At 40.3% G+C, this 27,101-nt stretch overlaps 1 protein-coding gene across 2 annotated transcripts in view; it reads right to left on the reverse strand.

Annotated features, from left to right (window-relative positions):
* Nucleotides 1-257: 257 nt before the first annotated feature.
* Nucleotides 258-27,101, reverse strand: part of vta1 (vesicle (multivesicular body) trafficking 1) — a 183,779-nt gene continuing 156,935 nt past the window's right edge. For both annotated transcript variants that reach the window (XM_043695332.2, XM_087991125.1), the window contains exons 7-8: nucleotides 25,034-25,117; nucleotides 258-1,844 (exon numbers count right to left, since the gene is read on the reverse strand). In XM_043695332.2, the coding sequence (XP_043551267.2) occupies nucleotides 1,699-1,844; nucleotides 25,034-25,117 (230 nt within the window). In that variant the 3' untranslated portion in view covers nucleotides 258-1,698. The remainder of the gene's footprint in view (nucleotides 1,845-25,033; nucleotides 25,118-27,101) is intronic.

Raw genomic sequence — 27,101 nt, forward strand, 5'->3', positions numbered from 1 at the left:
GACAGCAACAAGATAAATGACAAGATAGCTTGAGTGATATTTAGACCGACAAATGAATGTTGCTCAAGGCACATTTCTCTCCCCATATTTGGGACCCTGATGCCAGCTTTCACATGTGCCATACTACACTGGAATATCAACCTAGATATAGCACTCAAGTCTCTGGAGTGGGACTAACATCCATACTTTGAGTTGAGATGAGAACACTGCCTAGGAACCATGCCTAACACAAATGATTTTTAAAAAATCCTCACATATTATGCTGGAGACTTGATTACTTTTATTAGAGACAGATATAACAAACATGAAAGATGGGCAACATAGTCACAATGTGCACTGTAGAGTGAATGCCTCATTGTCATAGACAGAATGGTACAATAAAGTGACAAGTCCAATGCATTCATTTTATTTCTGTTCTGGTTTGATCAGCACAAGTAACAAAAAGGTGGAACCACTTCACATTTGTCGCAATCTGACCCACTGGATCTGGTTGCCAATGGGAAGTGGACGTACTCACTGATGATGGCATTTTGCTTGGTTTGAGAAATACCGCCAAATGGGCAATGATTCTTTATTAAATTTCTTTGTCATGAGCAAGTCAAGAACAATTGTATAATGTTAAACCTATTATGCGTTGACTCTATGTTGCAGTAAGCTTATTTTATTTTGCAAACAATTAATGAATGGTAATTTTTATTGTTAGCCATACACACACACACATCACTCTCTTAACAGCTGGTGCAATTTATCTCACCTTACATCCCAGAAATAAAGAGAAACAGTCTGATACACATTTATTTATTACAAGACATCATGCTTAATGACACTTCTCCATGCATACTGAACATCTCCTCTGGCAACTGGTTATATGAACTCCAAAGCTACATTACTCCTCTGAATGGATATTCGGATAAACATTCAAATTGGGTTTCAAAAGACAGTGGAAGGTGCTGCTGACTGGCACCATGAGGTTTGGCTGTCTGTGCAAATAACATCTAAGATATGCTTCGAAAACAACTGTGCACAAAATTAAGATACCCACCACCCTTCTTTCAAATGTGCTTGGAAGAACATGGTGTCCCACTGTTCTGAGGTGCATTTGCACTTTTTGCATTTGTAAAAGCCCCATGATATCTGAAGCCTGAGAAGCGAGCTGGATTTGAAAGTCGAGCTAACTTGCATAACATACAGCTATGGACCTGGCTCTTCTTAGACAAGATGTCAGGAAGTTGGGAAAGAGAAGGGAGGGGGTTGATGTGTGAATTATGCTCTGCTGTTGGAATGAGCCAAGTAGGACATGATACCCCCACTTAACCTGCTCAGTGCTGTGAAAGGGAATACTATAGTTACATTAAATTACTGTAATGCCCGTAGACAAGACAGTTACATCACAGAAAAAGCAGCAGAATTTAAGAACCTGATGCACTTTTCTTTAGTGTTGCCATCACAAGTGCCATTTTAAAAAAAGTCCTTAGCTAGGAGACACAAGCCATTAATATTTATACCTGGCACCCAAGGCATATTCTTCTTTCCACTGGGATAAAATAATGCATCATGGCCCGTTGATCAAAGTGGGATGCCAATGGGGAAACAAAAGGCTCTTTAGTTACGCAAGGGTGGAGTGGAGCAACATACTGGTTAGTTCTTTGTGCCAGTGGAGAGGACACAAATTACGTGTGGGTACAGTTGGGCTGGGACTCATTCCCTCCCTGTAGTGAGCAACTTGAGGGCCTTCTGGAGATTCTGCACCGCGGTCCCCACGTCTTCGTACTGTAGGGCGCTGCCTGCATATTTGCAGTACTTCTGAGCTCTGGCGTAGTCTTCTGGGGTCAGGCGCACCTCCCCTATGGGAAAAACAATAATAACTCAGTCATTAGGAGATTTAGTAGAAGTGTTAAAAAGTGATGGGTTCTGATGGTGTTGTAGGGAGCTGTTTTCATTGGCAGGACAACAGGACAATCAGACAATGGGAATATTATAAATTTTTTTTAAAAAGTGTGCAAAGTTGCAAGGATGGCAACTAACATTGGTGCCAGGAAAGCTTTTAGAATTGATAATCCAGGACAAAATTAATGCTCAATTTTAACAATAGTGGACTGATCAAGGATGGAATTGTTGAAGACAAATTTAAAAATGCTGGAAATAATAGGTCACGCAGCATCCATACAGAGACAGCAAGCTAATGTTTTGAGTCTAAATGTCTCAAAATGTTAGCTTGTTCTCTCTCCACAGATGTGGTGGTTTTCAGTGAAGGCAAATTATGTTTATCTAACCTGATTGAGTTGTTTGCTTGATGAGGGTACAGATGGAGGATAGTGAATCGATGTGGTGCTTGATAAACTCCGTGGATCACCAATGGCAACATGGATATAAGAGTTGGCGAGACTCAGGAAACAGACATTTGTGGTGCACAGAACAGCGTTTTTCAGATTGGAGGATAGTATACAGCAAGGTTCCCGTGGTCAGTATTAGGATCACTGCTGTCCTTGAAGCATATTGACAACATAAACCTAGGTGTAAGGGGCACAACTTCAAAATGTGATGGAGCATAAAGTTTGGAAGAATTGTGATTAATGACAGATTTCAACAGGAGATGGGCAAGTTGGACAATTTACTGCAGAGGTATATGATGAGACATATTTGATGGAAAGAACGAACAAAGAGAGGCAATAGAAAAGAAATTGGGGACAGGATCAGAGAGATCTGGGGATATATGCGTACAATGATTTGGGGTATAATAATTTATCATTTGGGAATTTGGATTTTAAAGAGGAAGTAAAATAGGTCAGTGGTTAGGATCTGGAACGCACTACTTGCAGGGATGTTGGAGGCAGATTCAATTCCGGCTACAAAAAAACGATCGAGTAAGTACCTGAAGAGGACAAATAATTGCAGGGCTATGGGAAAAGGGCCAGTGTGTGGGACAAGCTGAATTCTTGTTGCTGAAAGTCAGCATGGTCACGATGAACTGAATCACACAGTTATTACAGCACAGAGGCATCTTAGTTGGCTTTCTGGTATTTCGTTGAAACTTTATTGCTGGAACAGCACAGCAGGTCAGGCAGCATCCAGGGAACAGGAGATTCGACGTTTCGGGCACAGGCCCTTCTTCAGGAATTCCTGAAGAAGGGCCTGTGCCCGAAACATCGAATCTCCTGTTCCCTGGATGCTGCCTGACCTGCTGTGCTGTTCCAGCAATAAAGTTTCAACTTTGATCTCCAGCATCTGCAGACCTCACTTTCTCCTTTCTGGTATTTCACCAAGTGCTGTTCTCGTCTTCCACCTGTAACCCCATATGTTACTGCTTTTTAAATTGCAGTCTAACTGCCTCCTCTATTGGTGGTGTAGCCAGTTTAAGACAGATTTAAGATAATGGGGGGGGTGAGGAGGGGTGGATGTTGAAAATATTTTTAATTTATTATGTTTTGAAGGATGGAGGTCAGTGCTGATGGGATGGTGGAAAAAAATCAGTATTAACTTAAAAAAGAGCACTAGATATACTCGGAGTGCCATGGGTAACTAATGAGATAGGTTGACTAATGGATAGCACTTTCGAAGAGCCATCACATGCACAATGGACTGAACAGTCACCTTCTGCTGTGCTCTTGGAAACTATTTAGTAATCACTGATAGGCCATTAGAATAAGGAAGAATGGGGGGGGGGGGGGGGGGGGGGGAAAGGAGGCGATTACAATGACAGTGCTATTACTGAGATTGATGAAGAGGCTGTTCAGATGAAGTTGAAATGCCCCAATTCACTGTGCCCTGGAACTGTTACATGAAAAGGGCTGAGTGATTAGAGCAACGAGTAAGAGCCAACATTGAAGGACATTTTAAAATGCTCCTAACTCCCACACGATTCCGTTTCAAAGATGGCTTTGAAGACTAGCATTAAATGGATGGGAAATACACAAGTTTGAATTGACTGTACAATACAGGAAAACCTCACATTTGCAAACCATCTTATTCTCCAAAACATCCAAGCATTCTCACCATTAGTTACTCTTTGAAATGTAGCTACTTGTTACATAGCAGAGTTAGCAACCATTCTACTACTGATATGCCACAAACCAAAGGGCAACTGAGCTAGTTAATTGAGGAGTGAGGGGGGGCACTTAATTGGGCAGGATGAAGAGTTGCTTGACACAGAAGAATAGAGGTTTACAACTTGGTAATAATAATAAAAAGAGTATGACAAGCCCTTCCCAGGTTTCACCACAAAGGCATAGTCTTAAAATGAGCACCCATGTTTCACACGGCAGAGTGAGTTCAATGCCTTTCTTCTTCCACCTGAATCCCTCAAAGGCATTACATTTTCCAAGACATAGCCTGAACTCCAAACTTTGTGTAATTTACTTGCCTTTAATGAAACAGCGCCAAAGACATAATTAAGTAGAAAGAATAACTGGAGCCACTAGAAAATAGAATATTTAGCACGTAGGTCATCCAAGGTAATTAAAAGTATCAGATATCTTCACAAAAGCAGTCTAAGTATGCAATCAACTTTTCATTTGTCACACATGCAAAATGATAAAACTGAAACCTTCAATTCGATTCCAGCCTGCAATTCACTCCCTGATATTCATTATTCTTCCTTCAAAGAACCATGTCCTCTTCCAGATTAATATCTTAGTCACTCCATGTACATTCATACACTATCATTGTCTCTGGACCTTTTCAAAACTGAATGACAGTATAAACTAAAAGAGAAAATGCTGGAAAATCTCAGCAGGTCTGGCAGCATCTGTAAGGAGAGAAAAGAGCTGACGTTTCGAGTCTAACTGACCCTTTGTCAAAGCTTTGACAAAGGGTCAGTTAGACTCGAAACGTCAGCTCTTTTCTCTCCTTACAGATGCTGCCAGACCTGCTGAGATTTTCCAGCATTTTCTCTTTCGGTTTCAGATTCCAGCATCCGCAGTAATTTGCTTTTAGACAGTATGAACTATCCTGACAAAGTTCTGTTTGCTTCTTTGCATTATCACCTTCCCTGCCTGGTAGATACCTTTCACTACTATTTGAAGATGCTGGAGAATTAATTATTTGTCAACATCAGTAAGCTAACAACCAGCCTCCTTCGACCTCATTGGAAAGAAAGTTCAATGCTTTGATTTGTCAAATATAACAATATCTTATTTAAAATAACTGACTTATTTTCTTAGAATCTGATAGAACTCAAAGCAAGGACCCCTGTCACTATGTTGGATCACAATGGGAGTTTGGCACACACTTCCTCTCATACTCAAGATTCACTGTTGTTGTTCAGGTGCTCCCCAAACTGCTGCGAGGGGTCCGAACTACAACCTCACATAACAAGCGCTATTTCAGTATCACTTTGACGTTTATTTGCAGATTCCATCCAACTGGTTTTGCTGATCTGAATCACGTTTGTATTGTTGGCTATTCCACAAACCCGCCATTGTAAAAACTCAAAACAAAAACTGAAATTGCTGGAAAAGCTCAGCAGATCTGGCAGCACCTGTGGAGAGAAATCAGAGTTAACGTTTCGGTTTGAGCAACCCTTCATCAGAAGTGTGTTTTGAGAAAGGGTCACTCAACCCTAAATGTTAACTCTGATTTCTCTCCACTGATGCTGCCAGATCTGCTGAGCTTTTCAAGCAATTTCTGTTTTTGTTTCTGATTTATAGCGTCTGCAGTTCTTTCGGTTTTTATTGTAAAAAGAAAACACATCTAGTTCACTAATGTCCCTTATGGAATGAAAATCTGTCTGGTCTGGCCTACATGTAGTTCTAGATCACAGAAATATGGTTGACTCTTAACTGCCCTCTGAACAGGCTTATCAAGGCACTCAGTTGTAATAAAACCACTAAAACATTCTCAAAGAAATGAAACTAGATGGACCACCTGGCATCGACCAATGCACCAAAATAGCAAACTCAGCCCTGTTGACCCTTCAAAGTCTCCTTACTAATATCTGGGAGCTACTGCCAAAATTGGGATAGCTATCTCACATACTAGTTAAGCAACAGCCTGAAATATTCATACTCATGGAATTGTCGCTTACAGCTAACTTTCAGACACCTCAAATACCCTACTGGTTTGTTCAATGCCAAATGTCAACACTACTGGTAACCTTCACTGCAATGGCCGCAATGTTCAATGATCTGCTTTTCATGGACAACTCAGACTGATCCTTAGATCCATTTTAATAAAACCTTTTTTTAAAATTTCCATCCATTTGAGCCCACCTTCAATTTCAACCATATGTGGATGCCTGCTAATTCATCTCATAAAGAGTAATCAATAAACTCACTCTTTGTAACTCAAGAAGACCTGATAAATTGGCTCCTTTTTAAAAAGGCCATGGTGTCTGGGAGAAAGGTATTCACAAGGGAACAGATTCTTTTTCAGGTTAACATTGTTACACCAACTGAAGGGTTGGGTGAATAAAGAAGGGGAACCATTATTATTCGTCCTCACTTGGGAGTAACACCGAAATAGGAGCAGGAGGCCATTCGGCCCTTTGAGCCTTCTCAGCCATTTAATACGATCATGGCTAACCATCCAACTCAGTATCCTGTTTCTGCTTTCTCCCAATAACCAACAGTTTGAGGTATCCTGGCTAGAACCATAATGAGTTAGAGAATCTTATACTGTGTCTGGCTGCAACAATATCAAAAATAGCTCTTCTCTGAAGAATGCTGGAGAGCAAGGATCAGAATGAAGAAATCTTCAGGGTTCCAAACCTCAGCAGGTCTTGGCAGCATCTGTGGAAAGAGAAACAGAGTTATTGTTTCGAGTCCAAAGACATACTGGATTTGAAACGTTAACTCTGTTTCTGTCTCCACAGATACTACCAGATCTGCTGAGTTTCCCAGCATTCGGTGTTTGTTTAAAACAACAGGCTGAATTACAGAGAGAAGACAAACGTTTAAGAAAAACAAACAAAACATGATTTATTTTGGACAATGGTTTTCAATTGAGCTGCTAACTTGCCTACTCGTAATTAAGACCGTTCCTTGATAAGTGAAATAAAACATTGACAGTTGACTCCAAAGAACCACACAGAATTCTCTTTGAACTATGGAACAGGCATACAGAAAAGAAATAAACTCTCAAAAGAAAATTCATATGAGAATCCTCATGCCAACTGACCTACAAGCTTCAATTTCAAATGTTCATCCTTGAGTTCAAATCCATCAATATCTCTGCAATCTGCTCTGGTCTCAGATCTTCCAAGATATGTGTTCTTCTCATTTTGGCCTTATATATATTGTTGATTTTGGTTGCTCCACAAATGGCAGTGAAGCACTTGGGACATTTTCTGATGTTAAAGGAGTTAAATAAACGTAAGGTGCCATCGTGTCATTACAGAACCTTACCTTTACCTATGATGAGATAAAGACCATTCAGTGGTCTAGCTGCCCAAACTGAGAGTCCAGAGAACTGGGTTTCATCAGATTTCTGTGTTGCTTTTACTTGTTAATTTATCAGTATTACAGTATTATGATGAGATTCTTTCTGATTACACTTCATTTCCTTTCTCACTTAATGGGATTTTGGAAATCCTTCTTATCCTGCTCCACCATCTCTCTCTTTCCACTCCTCCACCCATCTCAAGAGGATTACACTGTCAGCTAAAAAATAAAGAACAGAAAGCAGAGGCTACAAGAAACAAGTGAACTGAATACTTGCATGAATGAGTGGGTCTGAATGGAGAAGTGGGGGATGGAAGAGAGAGAAAGGAGGAACCAATCCAACATGTGGTATCTGTCAGAATCATCTTTTCAAACTTCTATTTCTGGCTTCTGTAGAGTGGTACAAAAAGAATATTGCGGAACACTGAGCAATTCTTTGTTCTTAGCCTATTCGTGGCAAATTGTTCTCCTTCGCTGACTGGCTGTGTTCTCAAGCTAGTAAACACATGGCACTTGACTGAATGATGTAATGTGCTTCCTCTTGTTCCCTCTGGTGAACGAGCATCAGAGGTGAAGTTTGTCAATTTTTCAATTTAAAACCAAAACTCTCTTGAATGAATTGTTTTCTCACATCTCAGCAGGTTTGCGGCAAATTATTTCAACTCCTGTACAAATTAGAATACGGATTTGAACAGTGGGCCTTTAATGTTTTGGGCAAAAATATTTCACCACTGCATTATGTAATACATTTACTGCATGGATGAGGAAAAATCGGAAGCTTTCTACTGTTGTGCTTTAGTTTGCTTCTCGTTTTCACCTGCCCTCTCTGGTGAGCAGCGGTGCATAAATGAGAGACAAACGTGTTAGTCTCTGTTAATACACAGCCTCTCCATTGTCAAGCGTTTAGCCGTGCCTTCTCGTGATGGATCTTGGAAACGAAGTTCCTCGAAGCGGCAAGCCATAAGTTCAGAAGAACTTTGAGGGGGTTTCGGCACCAGACATGAAACATGCAAGTCCACCAGCATGTGGACACTCAAAACAAACCTTCCAGTGATGGGCACATAACACCATCTCCTTGTGGATTCTTTCGGAGAGCTGAAAGCTAAGGGAGTAATACCTGAAAATAAAAATCTTGAGTGAAGTCCAAAGATGGATAGAAATCAAAACATTTTGTGGTTCCAGCAACCCCTGCAACCAGGCTAGTGTTAAACGTAGTGCTTTGCATTGCTTTGGACTCAACTGGGCAGCTCTAAAGGGTTTCCCGATGTTTAGATAGCTCAGCATCTCCACAAATATTGGGCCAGGTTTGCATTCTGGAGAGGGATTCTTCACTTGCAATGCAGTGCTAACATAACATGAGAGATAGTTACCAGTGATAAGCCCAATTCAGCCTGCATAGAGAATGGATGCTCCAGGTTCTCTCAGTTGGACAGCCTCCAATTTGTAAGATGCTGACTTGATACAGTTCACCTGTTTCAATGGCACCTTGGAAACTTACAGTTTTAGCTCAACAAGGAGATGGAATCCATCACAGCAGGTAAACAAGCAAAACAAATGAGAAGATGATGTCAACTCTTAGACTGGCAAGCTGGAATGGGAGCTTAGCAAGGAAGGTTGTGGAGCAGCAATGGCAGGAGTCTCTGGGGGTAATTCGGGAAACAGAGCAGAAATTCGTCCCAAGGAAGAAGAAAGGGGAGAACGAGGCAACCATGGCTGACAAGGCAAGTCAGGGCAGGAAAAATGCAAAAGGAAAAGCTTAGAATGTGGTGAAGATCACTGGGAAGCCAGTGGCTTGGGAAACCTTTAAAAACCAGCAGAGGACAATGAAAGGTGAGGGGGGTGTGTGGTGGTGGTTGTGATGAGAATGATGACATATCGGTTTCAGCTAGCTATGAATACAAAACAAAAGACTGAAAAAGTATGTTTTGAAAGACTGTCCGTTAGGAAAACAAATGCAATGTTCGCACTCATTTCGAGAGGGCTAGAATACAACAGCAGGGATGTACTGCTGAGGCTGTATAAGTTCTGGTCAGACCACATTTGGAATATTATGAGCAGTTTTGGGCCTCGTATCTAAGGAAGGATGTGCTGGTGTTGGAGTGCACTACAGGAAGTTCACAAGAATGATCCCAGGGATGTAGGGCTTATCATATGAGGAGCAGCTGAGGACTCTGGGTCTGAATACAATGGAGTTGAGAAGGATGAAACAGGATCTCACTGAAACTTGGATATTGACAGGTCTGTAGAGTTTGGACATGGAGAAGACACTTCTCCTAGTGGGAGAGACTAGGACCTGAGGGCACAGTCTTAAAGTGATGCAACAATGCTTTTGAACTGAGAGGAGGAGGAAATTATTTAGCCAGAGGGTGGTGAATCTATGGAACTCATTGGTGCAAGGGGCTATGGAGGCCAAATCACTGAGTGTATTTAAGACAGAAGTAGATAGGTCCTTCTTGAGTAAGGGGATCAAAGGCTGTGGGAAGACGACAAGAGAATTGGTTTCAGAAACATATCAGTTGTGTTTGAATGATGAAGAGGACTCAATGGAATGAATGGCCTAAGTCTGCCATAACTTAAGGTTTTATTGTGGTTCAGAATATGGTTCACTCTATCTGTTGTGCAACTCAAACAGGCTCAGTTATCCTCAACAGTATCTATATTCCAACACTGTGCTTCAATACAGTGTGTAAGAATGCTCCAGGTGTCAATGGTATACTATTGAAACATAGGAATGCGTGCAGCATGGGAAGCCGATATGCCAAAACATCTTTCAGGAACCTGCATAATATTTTGTTCCTTCACGCGACATGGGGGTTGTTGACAAGGCCAGCATTTGTTGCCCTTTTCTAATTGTTCTTGTCCCTAGTGGTTTTCTATGTCATTTCAGAAGACAGTTAACAGTGAATCACATTATTGTTGACCTGAAGACATGTGTAAACAGGAAGGATAACAGATTTCCTTTCCTAAAGGCATCAGTGAATCCAATGGGTTTATATGACAAAGACAAGGTTTTCACACACAACATTACTGAGACTAGCTTTTCCTTCCAGATTGACTAACAACGTTAATTTAAACTTCACCTGCTGTCATAGTGGAATTTGAACTCTTACCACCAAAGCAATAGCTCCGGTGTCTGAATGACTACTGCAGTGACATTATGACTACACCACCATTATCCATTACATGGGGACATGGTATATGAGCAATACAAGAGGTGGCATCTGGTAAATGCAGCTTGTGATGAACAGGTTACTTTTGACTAATGGTTCCCAAAACTCTTCACTACTAGGGTGTTTTCCTCATCTCTTGTCTGACTCTGTTGTAGACTTATAGAGGTTCATTACTGTGATTAGTCAACAGCTCTATTGTTGTAGTATCATGTCACTGAGTCCTTAAGCACAACTTCTCTGGAACAGTTGGTTTTTCAAGTCCAGGCAAGAACAATAGTCTTAGCATATGCTACAGGCTGTGCAATTTTGACACCTGTACAATTGAATCTCCCAAGTTGACCAGTTTTAGGGCCATTTAAAGCAACTTCATTGGCTAAAGATTGCCTCCCCAACAATTATTTGCTTTTTTAGACTTGCTTTTTTGTAGGTGAAGAGATAGATTGGGTTTAACAGTATATTTGGGTTTGAGAATCTGAGCTGGTGTAGTGCATACAGACGTAACCTAAATCAAACTAATTGCAGGAATTTCTTGTTAGAAAAGTGTTGAATGAGTGTACAGTGTTGTTTTGTTGAGCACTAACTCTCAGAATTATCCAGCACAATTACTTGAGGAAAAATTGCAATTAAGTGTGGGAAAAATAAATTTACAGTGAAATAAAAAGGCCAAATCACAGCCCATGTCTAGATTCTGCAACCAGTTGAAAGTTTCTCTAGAAATTATCTTTCAAGGGTGCGCCTCTTTTGTCCTTACACACATTTGTTATTTATGGGAGTGATTTTTCAGTAAATGCTGCAGTTCACTGGTGCAGCTTTGAAGTGACAATATTTCCATCTATGCTAATAAGGTCCCTCGGGCAACAATTGGCCAACTGGTTTCCATTCAGATTAACATGACTCTGAAAGATCATGGCCTCTTAAGGGATTAGGGAAGGAAACAAGGCACAGAGTGGAATTAATTATCTAGAAAAGAGTTGGCATAGCAATCTGATGCTATTGATTAAGGCGGAATCATATGGGTTGGTTTCTGAAAAGCTACGAACAAATAAGACCACAAGATACAGGAGAAGAAGTAGGCCATTCAGCCCATCCAGTTTGCTCTGCCATTCCATGAGATCATGGCTGATCAGATAATTCTCAACTTCAATTTCCTGCCTTTTTCCCAAAACCATTTATTCCTTTACTGATTAAAAATTTGTCAATTTCAGACGTGAATATACTTAATTATCCCGTCTTAATAACCCTCTGTGTGGAAGAATTCCAGAGATTCACTCCCCTCAGAAGAAGTTCCTCATCTTGTCTGAAAAGGGCAACCCCTGACTCTCGGATGTCTTCTAATCCAAATTCTCCCATAGGGGAAACAACCTCTCTGCATCTATCCTGTCAAGCTCCTTGACAATATGCTAAGATTCTTCAATTAGAATCAATCAATCAAGACAATCAATTAGGTTGTCTTGCATTCTTCTAAATTCCAATCAGTATAGATTTAACCTATTCGACCTCTCATGATCAGGAAGTCCCTCTATACCGAGGATTAATCTAGTGAAACTTTTCAATGCACTGTCCCAATGCTGCAATATCTTTTTTTAGGTAAGGAAAAGCAAATGGTTCATAATATTCTAGGTGTGATCAAACTAGCGCTTTGCATAATTCTAACGAGACTTCCATTCTTTTATCCTCCATTGCCTTTGAAAAATAGGCTAAGATTCCATTTGCCTTCCCCCATTACCTGCTGAACCAGCATGCTAGCCTTGTGATTTATGTACTAGGACTCCAAAACTCTCGATGCTGCAGCTTTTTCCTTTTAAATAATATTCAGCTCCCCTTTTCTTGTTACCAAAATGCATTACCTCACATTTTCCCATATTATGTTTCATCTGCTAAGTGTTTGCTCACTAGCATAATCTGTTTTATTCCTCTGCAGATTGTGTGTGTCATCCTTACCACTTGTCATTCCATCTATTTTTGATATGGAGGGGCCGGTGTTGGACTGGGGTGTATAAAGTTAAAAATCACACAACACCAAGTTATAGTCCAACAGGTTTATTTGCAAGCACTAGCTTTCGGAGCGCTGCTCCTTCATCAGGGTACCTGAAGGAGCAGCACTCCGAAAGCTAGTGCTTCCAATTAAACCTGTTGGACTATAATCTGGTGTTGTGTGATTTTTAACCTTATACATCTATTTTTGTGTTATTGCACTATAGTGCAATCCACTCCCTCATCCAAGTCATTAATAAGTCTGAAGGAAACTGTGAAGGTATTGGAATATTGTGTGAAATTCTGGTCTCCTTCCTATCGGAACGATGTTGTGAAACTTGAAAGGGTTCAGAAAAGATCTACATGAATGTTGTCAGGGATGGAGGGTTTGAGCTATAGAGGGAGGTTGAATGGGTTGGGGCTGTTTTCCCTGGAGCGTCAGAGGCTGAGGGGTGACCTCATAGAGGTTTATAAAATCATGAGGTGCATGGATAGGGTAAATAGACAAGGTCTTTTCCCTGGGGTGGGGGAGTCCAGAACTACAGGATATAGGTTTAGGTGAGAGCAACAAGATATAAAAGGGATCTAAGTGGCAACATTTTCACATAGACGGTGGTGCATGTATGGAATGAGTTGCCAGAGGAAGTGGTGGAGGCTGGTACAATTACAGCATTTGAAAGGCATCTGGATGGGTATATGAATAGGAAGGGTTTGGAGGGATATGGGCCAAGTGTTGGCAGGTGGGACTAAATTAGATTAGAATATCTGGTTGGTATGGACAAGTTGGACTGAAAGGTACATCTCTTTGACTCTATGGCGGTGATCTTTCAGGAATCATGAGTCAAGGAGAGCCCCAGAGGTCTGGAACATTGTTAATGTAACATTCCTGTTTTAGAAGCAAAGGACGCAGAAGACAGGAAATTACAGGCTGGATAGTCTGACCCCGGTTGTTGGTGAGATTTTAGAGTCTGTTATTAAGGATGAGATTGCAGAGTACTTGTGAGTGCATGTTAAAATCTGGCTGAGTCAGTACAGCTTCATCAAGAAGAGGTCATGTCTGATAAATCTGTTAGAATTCTTCGAGGGGGTAACAGGCAAGTTAGACAAAGCAGAGCGAGAGATTTCCAGAAGGCCTGTGACAAAGTACCGCAAAGGAAGCTGCTAAACAAGAACCCATGATGTTGGAGCAAGGTACTGGCATGGATAGAGGATTGGCTGACTGGAAGAAGGCAGGGGTGGGGGGGGGGTGTAAATTAATCTTTTGGAGGATGGCAGCGAATGACTAGTTCAGTTCTGCAGGGTTCAGTGTTGGGACAACAACTATTCACGTTATACATTAATGATCTGGATGAAGGAACTGAGGGCATTGTTGCTAAGTTTGCAAGTGACACAAAGTGGAGGGACAGATAGCATTGAGTGAGCAGGGAGGCTGCCAAAGGAATTAGACAGCCTAGGAGAGTGGGCAAAGAAGTAGCAGATGGAAAACAATGTGGGAAAGTGTGAAGTAATGCACTTTGGTAGAAAGAATAGAGGTGCAGACTATTTTCTGAATAGGGACAGGCTTTGGAAAGGATTTAGGAGTCCTAGTTCAGGATTATCTTAACGTTAATACACATGTTAGTTGACAGTTAGGAAGGTAAATACAATGTTAGCAATCATTTCAAGAGGGCTAGAATACAACATCAGAAATGCATACTGAGGATATATGAGTCTTCGGTCAGGGTGCGTTTGGAGCATTGTGAGCAGCTTTGGGCCAGATATCCAAGAAATGATGTACTGGCATTGTAGGGAGTCCAGAGGAAGTTTACAAGAATGATCCTGGGGATTAAGGGCTTGTCACATGAAGAGCCGTTGAGGACTCGATCTGTATACAATGAAATTTAGAAGGATGAGAGGAGATCTGATTGAAAGCGAGTTTTGAGAAGATTTGTAGCTCAGGTTGAGGTTCTGGATGTAAGTTTGCTGGCTGAGCTGGGAGGTTCATTTCCAGATGTTCCATCACCCTACTAGGTAATACCTTCAGTGGGCCTCAGGCGAAGCAGTGTACATTATTCCTGCTTTCTATTTATATATTTGGGTTGGTGATGTCATTTGCTTGTTGTCTGTATAGGGTCTTTCACATTCATTCGCTGCTGTTTTAGTGTGTTGGTGGGCTTGTGAGCTACCATGATGCCAAGGGGTCTGAGGTCGTCTGGCAGTCATTTCCAAGATGTCTTTGATGTAGGGGAGAGTGGCTAGGGTTTTTGGACGTGTTTTGTTGGCTTGTTTGGATTTGTTGCTGAAAAATCGGCGGACTGTGTTCATTGGGCACCCATTCTTTTCGAATACAAAAGCAAAACTAACCTCATTAACAAAATACTGTGCAGAACGGTAACAAACACTACTCGGGACAAACAGGCAGAAAACTAGCCACCAGGATGCATGAACACCAACTAGCCACAAAATGACATGACCTTCTCTCACTAGTATCCTTACATACAGATGAGGAAGGACACCAGTTTGACTGGGACAACGCATCCATCGTAGGACAAGCCAGAGACATGCACGAGAATCCCTAAACAAATGGCATTCCAACTGGAACTCTATCAACAAACACATCGAGTTAGAACCCATCTACCACTCCCTGAGAAAAAGAACAGGAAATGGCATCATCATGGAAAATAACATTACTAACCCAAAGAAACCCAAACATATAAATAGAAAGCAGGAATCATGTACACTGCTTCACCTGAGGCCCACTGAAGATGTTACATGGTAGGGTGACAAAACATCTGGAAATGAACCTCCCAGCTCAGCAAGCAAACCAACATCCAGATCTGATTGAAACTTACAGAATACTGAGAGCCCTAGAGTGGACATGGAGAAGCTGTATCCACTAGGATCAGAGATTAGGACCCAAGGGCACAGGCTTAGAGTGAATGGATGACTCTTTAGAATTGAGACAAGGAAGAATTCCTTCAGCCAGAGGCTCATGAATCTGTGGCATTCATTACCACAGAAAGCTGTGAAGGCCAAATTACTGAGTGTATTTAAGACAGAGATTCTTGATAAGTAATAAGATCAAAGGTCATGGGAGAAGGCAGGAGAATGGGGCTGAGAAATGTGTCAGCCACGATTGAATGGTGGAACAGACTTGATGGACTAAATGGCCCAATTCAGCTTGGATATTTTATGGTCTTATGTATTCTAAATAATCGTGGCCCAAGGACAAACCCTATGTCAATCAACAAGTTACAGGTTGCCAGCCTGAAAACACCACTTTATCCTAGCTTGCTGTTTTTTAAAATTATTATTGTCCCAATCTTCTACCCTTGCCAATATGCTACCCCTAACAAAACAGAAGTCGATGGTGTTAAGCAGCTAAACCTGTAGTACTTTATCAAAAACTTTCTAGAAATCCAAATATATTACATCCATTGGGTCCCCTTTATCCATCCTGCTTGTTGCCTCTTCAAAGAATTCCCATCAAGTTGCCAGGGAATATGTCATGAAACTGTGCTGTCTTTGATTATGGCCTAACATTTTCCTAATGTCAGATGTTAACAAAACTGGACTGGAGTTACTTACTTTTTTGGCTGTTTCCCCTTTTGGACTAAGAGTGTAACTTTGGTATTTTTCTAATCCTCTGGGACTTTTTAAAAAATCTCAGGATTTTTGAAAGATTACTACCATCTATTTATAATCTTTAAAACTTACCTCATTTAATTTCAAAAGTCACACGACCAGGTTATAGCCCAACAGATTTATTTAAAATCACAAGCTTTCGAAAAGCAGGTGCAGTGGAGGGATGTGCACAGGCACAGAATATATAACCTCAATATATACCGCAAGCCCACAGATAACCTCATGATGCTTCACCTCTCCAGCTTCCACCCGAAACACATTAAAAGAAAATCAAAATATAAATTCTGTGCCTCTGCACCTCCCTCTACTTCACCTGCCAAAGGAGCAGTGCTCCAAAAGCTTGGAACTTTAAATAAATGTGTTGTACTATAACTTGGTGTTGTGTGACTTTTGACTTTGTCCACCCCAATCCAACACCGTCATCTCAACATCCTTGAATATCCAAGGAGGCATTCCCAACAGGACAAAGGGAATCATCAGCTTTTAGCCCCATTAGTTTCTCGAGTGATATTTGCTATATTGATTTGCTGCTCCACCTCAGGCCTTTGATTATTCCATCTTTCTAGAAGGTTATTAGTCTTTAGGGTGGAGAGCACTGTCATCAAGTATTTATTCAACTTGTCTGCCATTTCTTGGTTTCCTATTATTAATTCCCCAACCTCATTCTCTGAAGGGGCCTACGTCCATTTTGAATTTTCCCTTGTTTTTCATGTATTTAAAAAAGCTCTTGCTGCTCGTCTTGATATTACTTTCAACTTTATCCTCAAAGTTAATTTTCTTCCTCTTTGTTTTATTTTTAGTCATCTCTTGTTAGTTTTTCAAACTTGCCAAGTCCTCTGGCTTACCACTAATATTTGTCACATTGTTCTTTTTCTTTCCATGTTATATTACCCAGTTAACCCTGGTTGGCTTACTCCATTCTCACTATGATATATCCTTGTTGTGAGTCACAATTTATTTCTTAAATGTGTTGTTCTTCAACAGTTTTGCTGCTAAACCCCTTTCCTAGTCCGCTCTGGCAAGTTCTGCCCTCATTCTTTTGTAATTGCCCTCAGTTTCAGCACAGTTGTTTCTGTCCCAAGTTTCTCACTGTCAAAATGAATGCTAAATTCTACCATGTTATAGTCACGATTTTCTTGGGGATCTTTTACTCTGACATTATTTATCAAACCTGACTCATTACATATTACCAGATCCAAAATAGCCTGATTCCTGGTTGTCCTTGGAAACTGTATTAAATGTATCCTATGAATTCTTCCTTGTGGTGACTTTGCCAATGTACATGAAAATTAATGATTAACATATTACCTTTTTTTACATGCCCTAATGATCTCCTGATTTCTTCTATCCATAATATATCTATGGTTGGGGCGGGGGAGGAGATGAAAAATGACTCTGACAAGTGTCTTCTTTCCCTTGTTGTTTCTTACCTCCACCCAAAAGGATTCTACACCTTCCAACCCAAGATCATTTCTTTCTACTGTACTTATTCTATTATGTACCAACACAACTATCCCACTCCCTTTTTCTTCCTGACTGCATTTGGAAAAGCCATATACCCTTGAATATTTAGTCCCTAGCTTTGATTTCATTTTAACTTTGTTCCTGTAATGCCCTAAAAGCATGCCCATTAACCTCTATTTGTACTGTTAATTCATTTACATGGTCTCAAATACCCTATGTGCATTCTTACCTTTTTTATTATTTTCCCCTTATTGACCATAATGTCTGAAACTCAAAGAGGCCCTTATCTTCACAAGGCAGTTGTGGGGCAAAGAGGTGTGGAAAGAGACTGAGACAGAGAAGGAATCCTGCCTTAGGAACAGAATGCAATGGGGCAAAACTGAATGGATGAGGAACAGTACAGAAGCTAAATAAAATATATTCATCTTTTTTTGGTTAACTATCTATTGACAGCCAGCAGCTGACAACCAAAGTTGATTGCAGTTGAACTGGTGACCCAAGATATCATCTCAGCTCTCAACACTGTCAGACAACAGAAAACGTCTTTCACAATTGCGTACCTTCCCCCAATGCAGATGACACTACATTTGAGGGGGCAGTGGGGTGGGGGGGAGTGAGATATGGGGAGAGAATAGAAATGTTCTCAGATCTTTGAAAAACAAATTTCTCTTGAAAAATTTAACTGATTGGCTTGGTGAAGTTATCAAGTGTGATAGTGTGCAGAAACTGACAGAAAAGACCTTCATTTCAATGAATAGCTTACTGAAACATCCTTGGTCAGTGACAGTGTTTTAGTGGCACCAGATACAACTCCCTGTGACCCTCAGTCTGAAAATTCTTACAAGCTAAAAGATGAAGATAATCAAGATTGTGCTTGAACATAATCTGCTTGGAAGTGGTGAAAAGGTGCTGAGAGAAGAAAGAGGGTTATGCCCAGAGTTAACTTTAAAGACAACTTAAGAATGTAGAATTCAATTTAGCAACGTTTTCTCAAAAATAAAGTAATAATGGAACAAAGGCATATATTCTATTACTTAGGTGCATTGCTTGTATTTAATTGTGCCATATAGTGGTTACACTATTTAATACTAATTGCTTCAGAATGTGCTAAACTAGTGCAGACTGGAACTTGTGTGAATACAAAGAGCTCAGAGAACATTCAAATTCACTTTTCTGCAGGAGATTCTGGAAGGGTTCACCAAAATAATAAAGATAAGAGATTCAAGTGTGAAATGACAAAAAAATCAAGACATCGTTATTCATTCCCATTCTTCATTATTTCATATCTATTGCTTTACTTTTTGAAATTCATGTTCTAAATTGCTCTGCTCTCAGATCTTCAGGTAACCACCCTTCAAGGCTGACTTTGTGATATGTAACAACGCAGAATTGCCCAGCAAAGGCTGATAGCCAAATCAGTACCCATGAAGAGGGCCTCAACCAGGATCTTGGATTCATGTCACACTACAGGTGACCCCACAACACTATACACTCATACACGCACACACACTCTCATAGGCATACACTCCGTCACACTGCACGCATATGCGCACGCACACACACACACAAAAGTCTATGGGATGAATTTACATTTACAGATTTGTATTTGCAGATACATTTTATTTTATTCAAAAGGCACACAATTTGTAGACAGTCAGTCCATGTGACATTTTATAAATTCCTACTTTGGAAACAGAACCACTTTGACTGCAGTTTGGGATACAGACAGATGCTAACCTCACACCTTTAGTGCATTGTCTGAGTTGAGATGTCACTGTTTTATATACTGATAAAACCTTAAGTTACCTTGGGACTATGACTTGAAAGAAGTTCTGGGATTTACATATTAATAAATCGAAAACTGCAGCCCCACTCTAAGTGATTAGATGCTTACAGCAATCTACATTTGTTCAACACATCACATCACTTGTATGACACAAATCTTTCCCAGAACACAACATTTTCGCTTAATATCCTGTAACCTTCCTTATGTCATGCATGTGACTTGATACCCATTCCTCATTATTTTTTGCCATAAACCATCACAAGGTGATTGGGTGTTACGAATGCCAGGTAAAATATATAGTGCTATCACCTGGAGAAATACAATTTGAGCAATTCTAATTGGGAGATTCACTGAGGCAGAGAGATTTTAAGGGATTCTGAAACTCCATGCTGTCAATGTACAATGGTAAAAGTTAAAAATCACACAACACCAGGTTATAGACCAGCAGGTTTATTTGGAAATCTTAGCTTTCGGAGCGCTGCTTGTTCATCAGATAGCTAGTGGGACAGGATCCTAAGACACCGAATTTATAGCACAAGATCACAGTGTCATGGAAGTGATATGATATATTGAAGAAACCTAGACTGCTGTTAAGTTTTTCATCTTTTCGAATGGATTACAGGCTTTGATTCATTAATATGTAAATCTCAGAACTTCTTTCAAGTCACATTCCCGAGATAACAAGGTTTTGTAAAAAAAAAAAGTGACATCGCAGCTCAGATATGCATTAAAGGTGTGAAGTTAGAGTCTATTTGTATTCCAACCTTGAGACAGACTGGTTCTATTTCCAAAGTAGGAGTTTATAAATTGTCACATGGATTGACTGTCTGCAGGGTGTGTGCTTTTTGAGTAAAATGGAATTATGTGCAAATACGATTCTCCAAATACAATCCCAGAGACTGATATGGGTGTGCGGGTGTGTACAACACCTCAAGTTGCCCCAAAGTGCATTACGGTTGTGAAGGAAATGAGGCAACCGGTCCGCATACAGCACACACCCACAAACAGGAATCATGATAGTGCCCGATTATGTTTTGAAACATTGGTAAGGGATAAATATTGGCCATCACACTGTGGAATCTTATGTAACAACTTGAGAGCAGAATGAACTCAGTTTGAAATCACATTCGAAAGGTGGCACATACAGCAGCACTCTTTCAATATGCAGCTGTGTGTCAATTTGAATCCAGCAAAGTCCAACAAACTGCAAAGAGATAACAACCAAAAGACCTGCTTTAATAGTTCTGATTAAGGTACAGATGCAGATTAGCATAGACCAAGGACCCCTTTCTAGTTTAAAAAAGGGTTTCACCCATGCTCCTACTCTATAACTTCTATAAGTAAGTCATTCCTACTCAAGGCATTTGGATGGGTATATGAATAGGAAGGGTTTGGAGGGATATGGGCTGGGTGCTGGCAGGTGGGACTAGATTGGGTTGGGATATCTGGTTGGCATGAACGGGTTGGACCGAAGGGTCTGTTTCCATACTGTACATCTCTATGGCTCTACTGCAGTCATAGTGCAATGGAATCTTTGCACATTTAGATACAATGACAATACTTTTTACTGATTATACTAAAAGGCAAACTCTCATGGCCAGTTTGTGCATATATTGTGCTATTGTTTGGGATTCGTTTTGTAGCTGGACTTCCCAAAATCTGGATATCAGTTGGAAGACACTTTTAGGAATCTGACTGTGCACCTGGGACAACTTGAGTTAGTTCAAACACCACACATTCAGAAAAGTGTGAAGTTATTAAGTTGAAAAATACTAGTGAGAACCAGCACATCTCATTTGATGTAAATCTCATTCACAATTATTTTGGCCTGAAAAACTCTAATCTTCAAAGAAAGCACTATAGTCCAATGATAGGTAGAGGGGGAATTCTAAAGAGAAACATGCAAAGCTTTTTATTTAAACAGATTACATTACTTAACAACCTCTGACAAACAAATCTGAAAGATTTGTGACAAGTAATAACATTGAATGCTCTTCATAGGAATCTCAAACAGATTTCATCAGGTAAAGAAAATGATATGTTACACAGGCTCATGGGGATTTCCTTCTCATAAACTTCAAGTTTCAGTCAACTCATAGTGTACGATAAAGAGAGGATGACACACAAACCACAAACCAAACCATACCATTAATGCTGAGACTTGGCTCCGAATTAAAATTTGGAGCGGCCGATGACAGTGATAACTGACTCTGATTACACTGTAGACTTGCTGTAATTCACAGAAATACAATAATGAAAAAGACTTGGTTTTACAAATGAAGTAACTCTTTGAAAATACAATGAATGCTAAACTTAAATCGATAAGACTTAGAAACACCAGACCACATCCAAACACATTCTTTTAGAAGCTAAAAACATTCTTTGGGGTTGAGTGATGTTAATTAAATTAGGTTGATAATGTAGAGGCTCTCAAGACTACATGGGGCAAGAACAGGAAATGTTGTCAGGCAGATAGATGTTGTGCGCAAAAGGAAAAGCCTTGGAGGCAGATTGGGCTTTCGTATTGTATATTTTATACATCCTGTAACATACTCAATACTTTGCATTATACAGGTTATGTGTTAATAAATCTTAGAAATTAATACATTTGTACCATGCTGTGCCTATTCTGAAGGATGTTAAAGACTTCATGATATCACTCAAACTAAAGCAATTTAGTTCTCTGCATATCATTCCTTCCCAAAATCAACATCACTAAAGACAGATGAACTTTCATCAGAATTGTTTAAGTGTAAACTTCTAACTTAATTCTTTCTGCAAAGATATTGCCAGACCTAATTATTCTATTGGAAGGTTTGCAATAAGTGTATGTGAACAGAAAGAAGGTTTTTTTTTTGAAAAGTAGAAGAAATCTGGATAGGTAAGATTTGGCAACTTCAATGAGTATCTTCATAGACATTCAACTGCGACTAAGTTTGGATCTATGTAGTAGTGAAAGTGCATTGACCTTCAAGTTGTTTGGATTATTTCCCAAAAGTGCAGAAGATTGCCTGGAACAGGAAACTCAATCATTCTGACAGCAACAACTTGCATATTATCTCCAGCATAACAAAGCTCCCCAAGGTGTTTCACAGGAGTGTTATAAAATAAATGTTTGACACCAATAAGGAGATATAAGGATAGCTGATCAAAGAAATAAGTTTTAAGGAATATCTCAGACTCAGATATTTACAGAGCAGGAGGAGGCCAATCGGCCCATTGTGTCCACATCAGTTAATGAATGTCTCATTATACCAATTCCATTTTCCAGCTCTTGGTCCACAGCCCTGGAGGTTATGACAACTCAAACAAATGTCTACATACTACTTAAATGTTATGATAGTTTCTGACTCCACCACTCATTTTGGCAGTGAGTTCTAGACTCTGAATACACTTTGGTGAAAAACATTGTTAATCTCTTGCATAAAATCTGTGTCTTGGTTATTGACCCCTCTACTAATGGAAAAAAAAAGTCTTCTTATCCATCTTACCAATGCCCCTCAATCTTGTACACCTTTATCAGGTGCCCTCTCAAGCTTCACTGCTCAAATCCAAGTCTATCCAATCTTATTCTATTATATCCCATAAGCCTTCTTAACCATCTTATCGACGTGCCTTGCTACCTTCATGGATCCATGGATATGCAAAACAAGGTTCCTCTAATGATCTATATTCCAGGATCCGTTGTGCACTTCCTTACTTCATTACCCTTTACAAGTGCACCATCTCTCAGATTTCCAGGATAAATTCCATTTGCCCACTGCTCTGTCACCCAACAATCTGTTAATATTCTCCTGCAGCCTACAGTTATCCTCCTCACTATGTATACCTTACCGACTTTCATTCTCATTAACAAAACTCTTGATTATAAATCTAGGGCTGGCACCACGCCATTCTTAACCCCACTGGAAGCAGACTTCCAGTCACAGAAACATCCTTCTACTATCACCCTCTGTTTCCTGCCACTCAGCCAATATTAGATCCAACATGCTACTTTGCCTTTGATCCCATGGACTCTCATTTTCTTGACTGGACTTACCACGAAAAACCTTATCAAAAGCCTTCAAGTCCTTCTAGACCACACCAAATGTTTGACACTATCAACATTCCTGGTTACCTCCTCAAAAAGATTTGATCGGGTTTGTCAAACCTGATATGTTTTTCATTTCCTCTTCTTGTCTATGTGGGTTTCCACTGGGTGCTCCAGTTTCCTCCCACACTCCAAAAATGTGCAGGTTAGATGGATTGGCTGAAATTGCCTGCACTGTTCAGGGATATGTAGGCCAAGTGGATTACAAATATGGGGTAGCAGGATGTGGCATGGATCTGGGTCTGGGTGGGATGCCTATCGGAGGGTCAGTGTGGTCTCGATGAGCTAAGTAGCCTCCTTCCACACTATAGGGATTCCAAGGTTCTACGACCCTCCCTTAACAAATAAGTGTCTCTCCTTGTGTGGGCTGAAAATGTGTTGCTGGAAAAGCGCAGCAGGTCAGGCAGCATCCAAGGAACAGGAGAATCGACGTTTCGGGCATAAGCCCTTCTTCAGGAATTCTCCTGTTCCTTGGATGCTGCCTGACCTGCTGCGCTTTTCCAGCAACACATTTTCAGCTCTGATCTCCAGCATCTGCAGTCTTCACTTTCTCCTCTCCTTGTGTGGATATAGTTTGCCTCTCAGAATCTTGTCCCGAAACAGCCAAAGAACAGTTAATCTTCAAGCTCCCACAGACGTGACTGCATTCACCTAAGGTAAGAGAATTATCTTGCAACAGATATTCCTGCACAGTTGGAAACGAATAGGGTTTATTTCTTTTGCTGGAATGGCAAAACCAGGGTAGGAGAAAGAGACTTATGTACGATTTTCATAAAATATACTTTAACTTGGGGAGGGGGGCGCGGTGTGGGCACAGGCAATGAAGAAATGCTGAAAAAACTTGAACCGAGTCCTTTATTCATAGCCTATGAGTGAAAGCATTCTCTATTTACACACACTGAATAGTGAAATCCCATTGTACCACTATAGATATTGGAGAAGACACAGGGATAACCTATCATTGAAAAGCTTAGTGTCAATGCCACCCATAACTGCACAATGGGTATAACTTTAAATTAAGAAGCGGTATTGCTGCTCCTGCAGCTGAGAAGGGTATTTGAAAATCCTTCGGCATGCATGTAAAAGAGGAGGATGGACATCTGCCCTGAAGACTGATACTCCTCTCAGCATTGATACTACCAAATAAATTCAGCTCAATTGGCCGCAGGAGCCCGCTGTTTAAAAAAGAATGCTTGCCACTTCCATGAAATGGAAACACTTCAGAAATGATTTTTTTGAAACTTGACAGTGTGACATAGTTACACAAACCATTCTTTCTCTATTGACTGCCTCCAAGTTTTCATGGCTTTGCTATGTGATTGCATTCTTGATTAGATATACTGGAAATTCAGCTTCAGGCTATTGAGCTATTGGTTGCTGCTGTCAAATTGACATAATTCTTCATTAAATGTTCTGAATGAATGAAACATATTATATTGTGCTGTTGCTAGTACCCAGGCCACATGTATAGCATCAGATCATTACATCTTGTTGTGCACAGTATCAATTATCTTATTGCTGGAAAACTTGGAAAAGATTCTGATCTTACCCTGAGGCTTTACGCTGTACAACGCTGGGTCAATTATTGGTACATTCTGTGGCACTGGCTGTATTGTTGGAGTATTCTGCAATACTGCAAAGAGAGGAAAGGATAATTATTGGAAAAAGAACGCATGAAATCCAGAGTAACAGCAGAAAGCAGGGATTCCACTGTGAGGAGTAGCCTAGTGGAAACTGCTCCCTCAAAAGTCAGTTTATTCTGAATTGGATCCTTACTACTGTTTAAATGGGATTGAAATCTCCATTTTAATTAAAATGTACCATTAGTGCAATTTTAATGTCGTAATTTAGTCAGTTCATGTTACCAATTTCTATGGAAGTCACACTACTTTTAAAATGAAATCCCAGTAAAAGTGATTGCTGGTTGCATATAACATGAATTCCAAACTGATCAGATTTCCTGAAATCTGATATTACACCCATAATTTAAAAAAAAACACAGAAGATCTTCATTGTCATTGTTTAGCACCTCCAAGATAATTCCCCATTCTACAAATACAGGAGACTCATTAACATTTCTGTTCTACATTATTAGATCTCAAAGCAAGATGCAATATGGAGAAATGCAATAAGACATATGTTCTTTACTCATAACCTTAGTAAGTGTGCCAAAAATTAGGAAAATCTGTGACTTTCAGTTCTCTTATGTGTTTCATTTCTCCTTTAAAATAAGACAAGTAAAGTTTGATTCATTCCTCGGAATCTCGGAATGTCTAGGCCATGAAACTTGCTCTCACAACCACAAATGCGGTGTCTCCAACTGCAATTTGACGCAACATAACAACTTACGCATTAATCCAAGGACTTTTTTTAAAATCAGGAAGAGGTTCATGTTCATTTGCTCAGACTTTTGCTTTTCCCCAATTGTTTCTCCACTTCCAATCCAAAATGATCTGCTAACGGCAATTAATCTGGATCCAGCAATATTGCCAAAAACAGTCTGGCTTCCTTTTTCGTTGGGAGACTAGCAGCTGAGTGAGCGAGGGAACATGGCTGGATTATATACCTAGGCGAAACTGAGGACTGCAGATGCTGGAGGTTAAAGTCAAGATTAGAGTGGTGCTGGAAAAGCACAGTAGGTCAGGCAGCATCCGAAGAGCAGGAAAATCCTGATGAAGGGCTCCTACCCGAAATATCGATTTTCTTGGTCCTCGGATGCTACCTGACCAGCTGTGCTTTTCCAGCATCACTCTGGTCTTGTTATATATACCTGACAACCTCATGAACCATTGAGTCATGAAACCAGGGACCGAGAGTGTATAACTTGTGGTCAGTTTGCAAAGTTAGCTTGTAAACAGTCACGCACAACCAGAAGCTTTACATCCTGTTTTCATCCTGAGTTAGTTAATAAGAGCTGAGTGAGTGAGTTGAAGGAACGCAGAGTTAAACAAACATACTGGGCCTGGGCACCGTTCTTGATCGCTACATAGTGGAAAATACCTACCTTCGTGAGCGGAGTAAAGACAGGTTTGATCTCAGTTGCTTTACGTAAGCTTCAAAAGGCAGCCCACACTACTATCTAACAACAAAGTACATTCACATAATGCCTTTAACATACCAAAATATTCCACAGAAAAAAATGTCAAAACAGCATGATCGAAATGCTTTTGACACAACCATGAGGAAGATATTGGTAGTAGGTTTTAAGGAGGGTTTTAAAGAGAGAGAGATGCAGAGAGGCTTAGGGAGAAAGTTTCAAAGCTTTGTCTGAGGAGCTGAAAGCATGGGTGCCAATGATGGAGTAAAGATGACTAGAGCTGTAAAGCAAACTAGAATTGGGAGAGTGCAGTGATGTTACAGGTTTGTAGGGCAGGAGGTGGTTAATGAAAATACAAAAAGTAATGTGGCCAGGGACCAGAAGCCAATTTAGATCAATGAGCTCAGTAGGGATGAGTGAACAGCACTCAGTCCAAGTTAGGATAGCAATAGCAGGATTATAGATGAACAATGTTCACTTGCAGAACTGAAGCTAAGTGGGGGGAGAAAAAAAAACATGTTCAGAATTCAGTTACTTTTGCTCAGGCGTTCCTGGGTTACAGTCAGTCAAATCTTCATGC

Source organism: Chiloscyllium plagiosum, unplaced genomic scaffold (genome assembly GCF_037043375.1).
Source record: "Chiloscyllium plagiosum isolate Xiang-an unplaced genomic scaffold, Cpla_swu_hap1 HiC_scaffold_10, whole genome shotgun sequence".
Lineage (NCBI taxonomy): Eukaryota > Metazoa > Chordata > Chondrichthyes > Orectolobiformes > Hemiscylliidae > Chiloscyllium > Chiloscyllium plagiosum.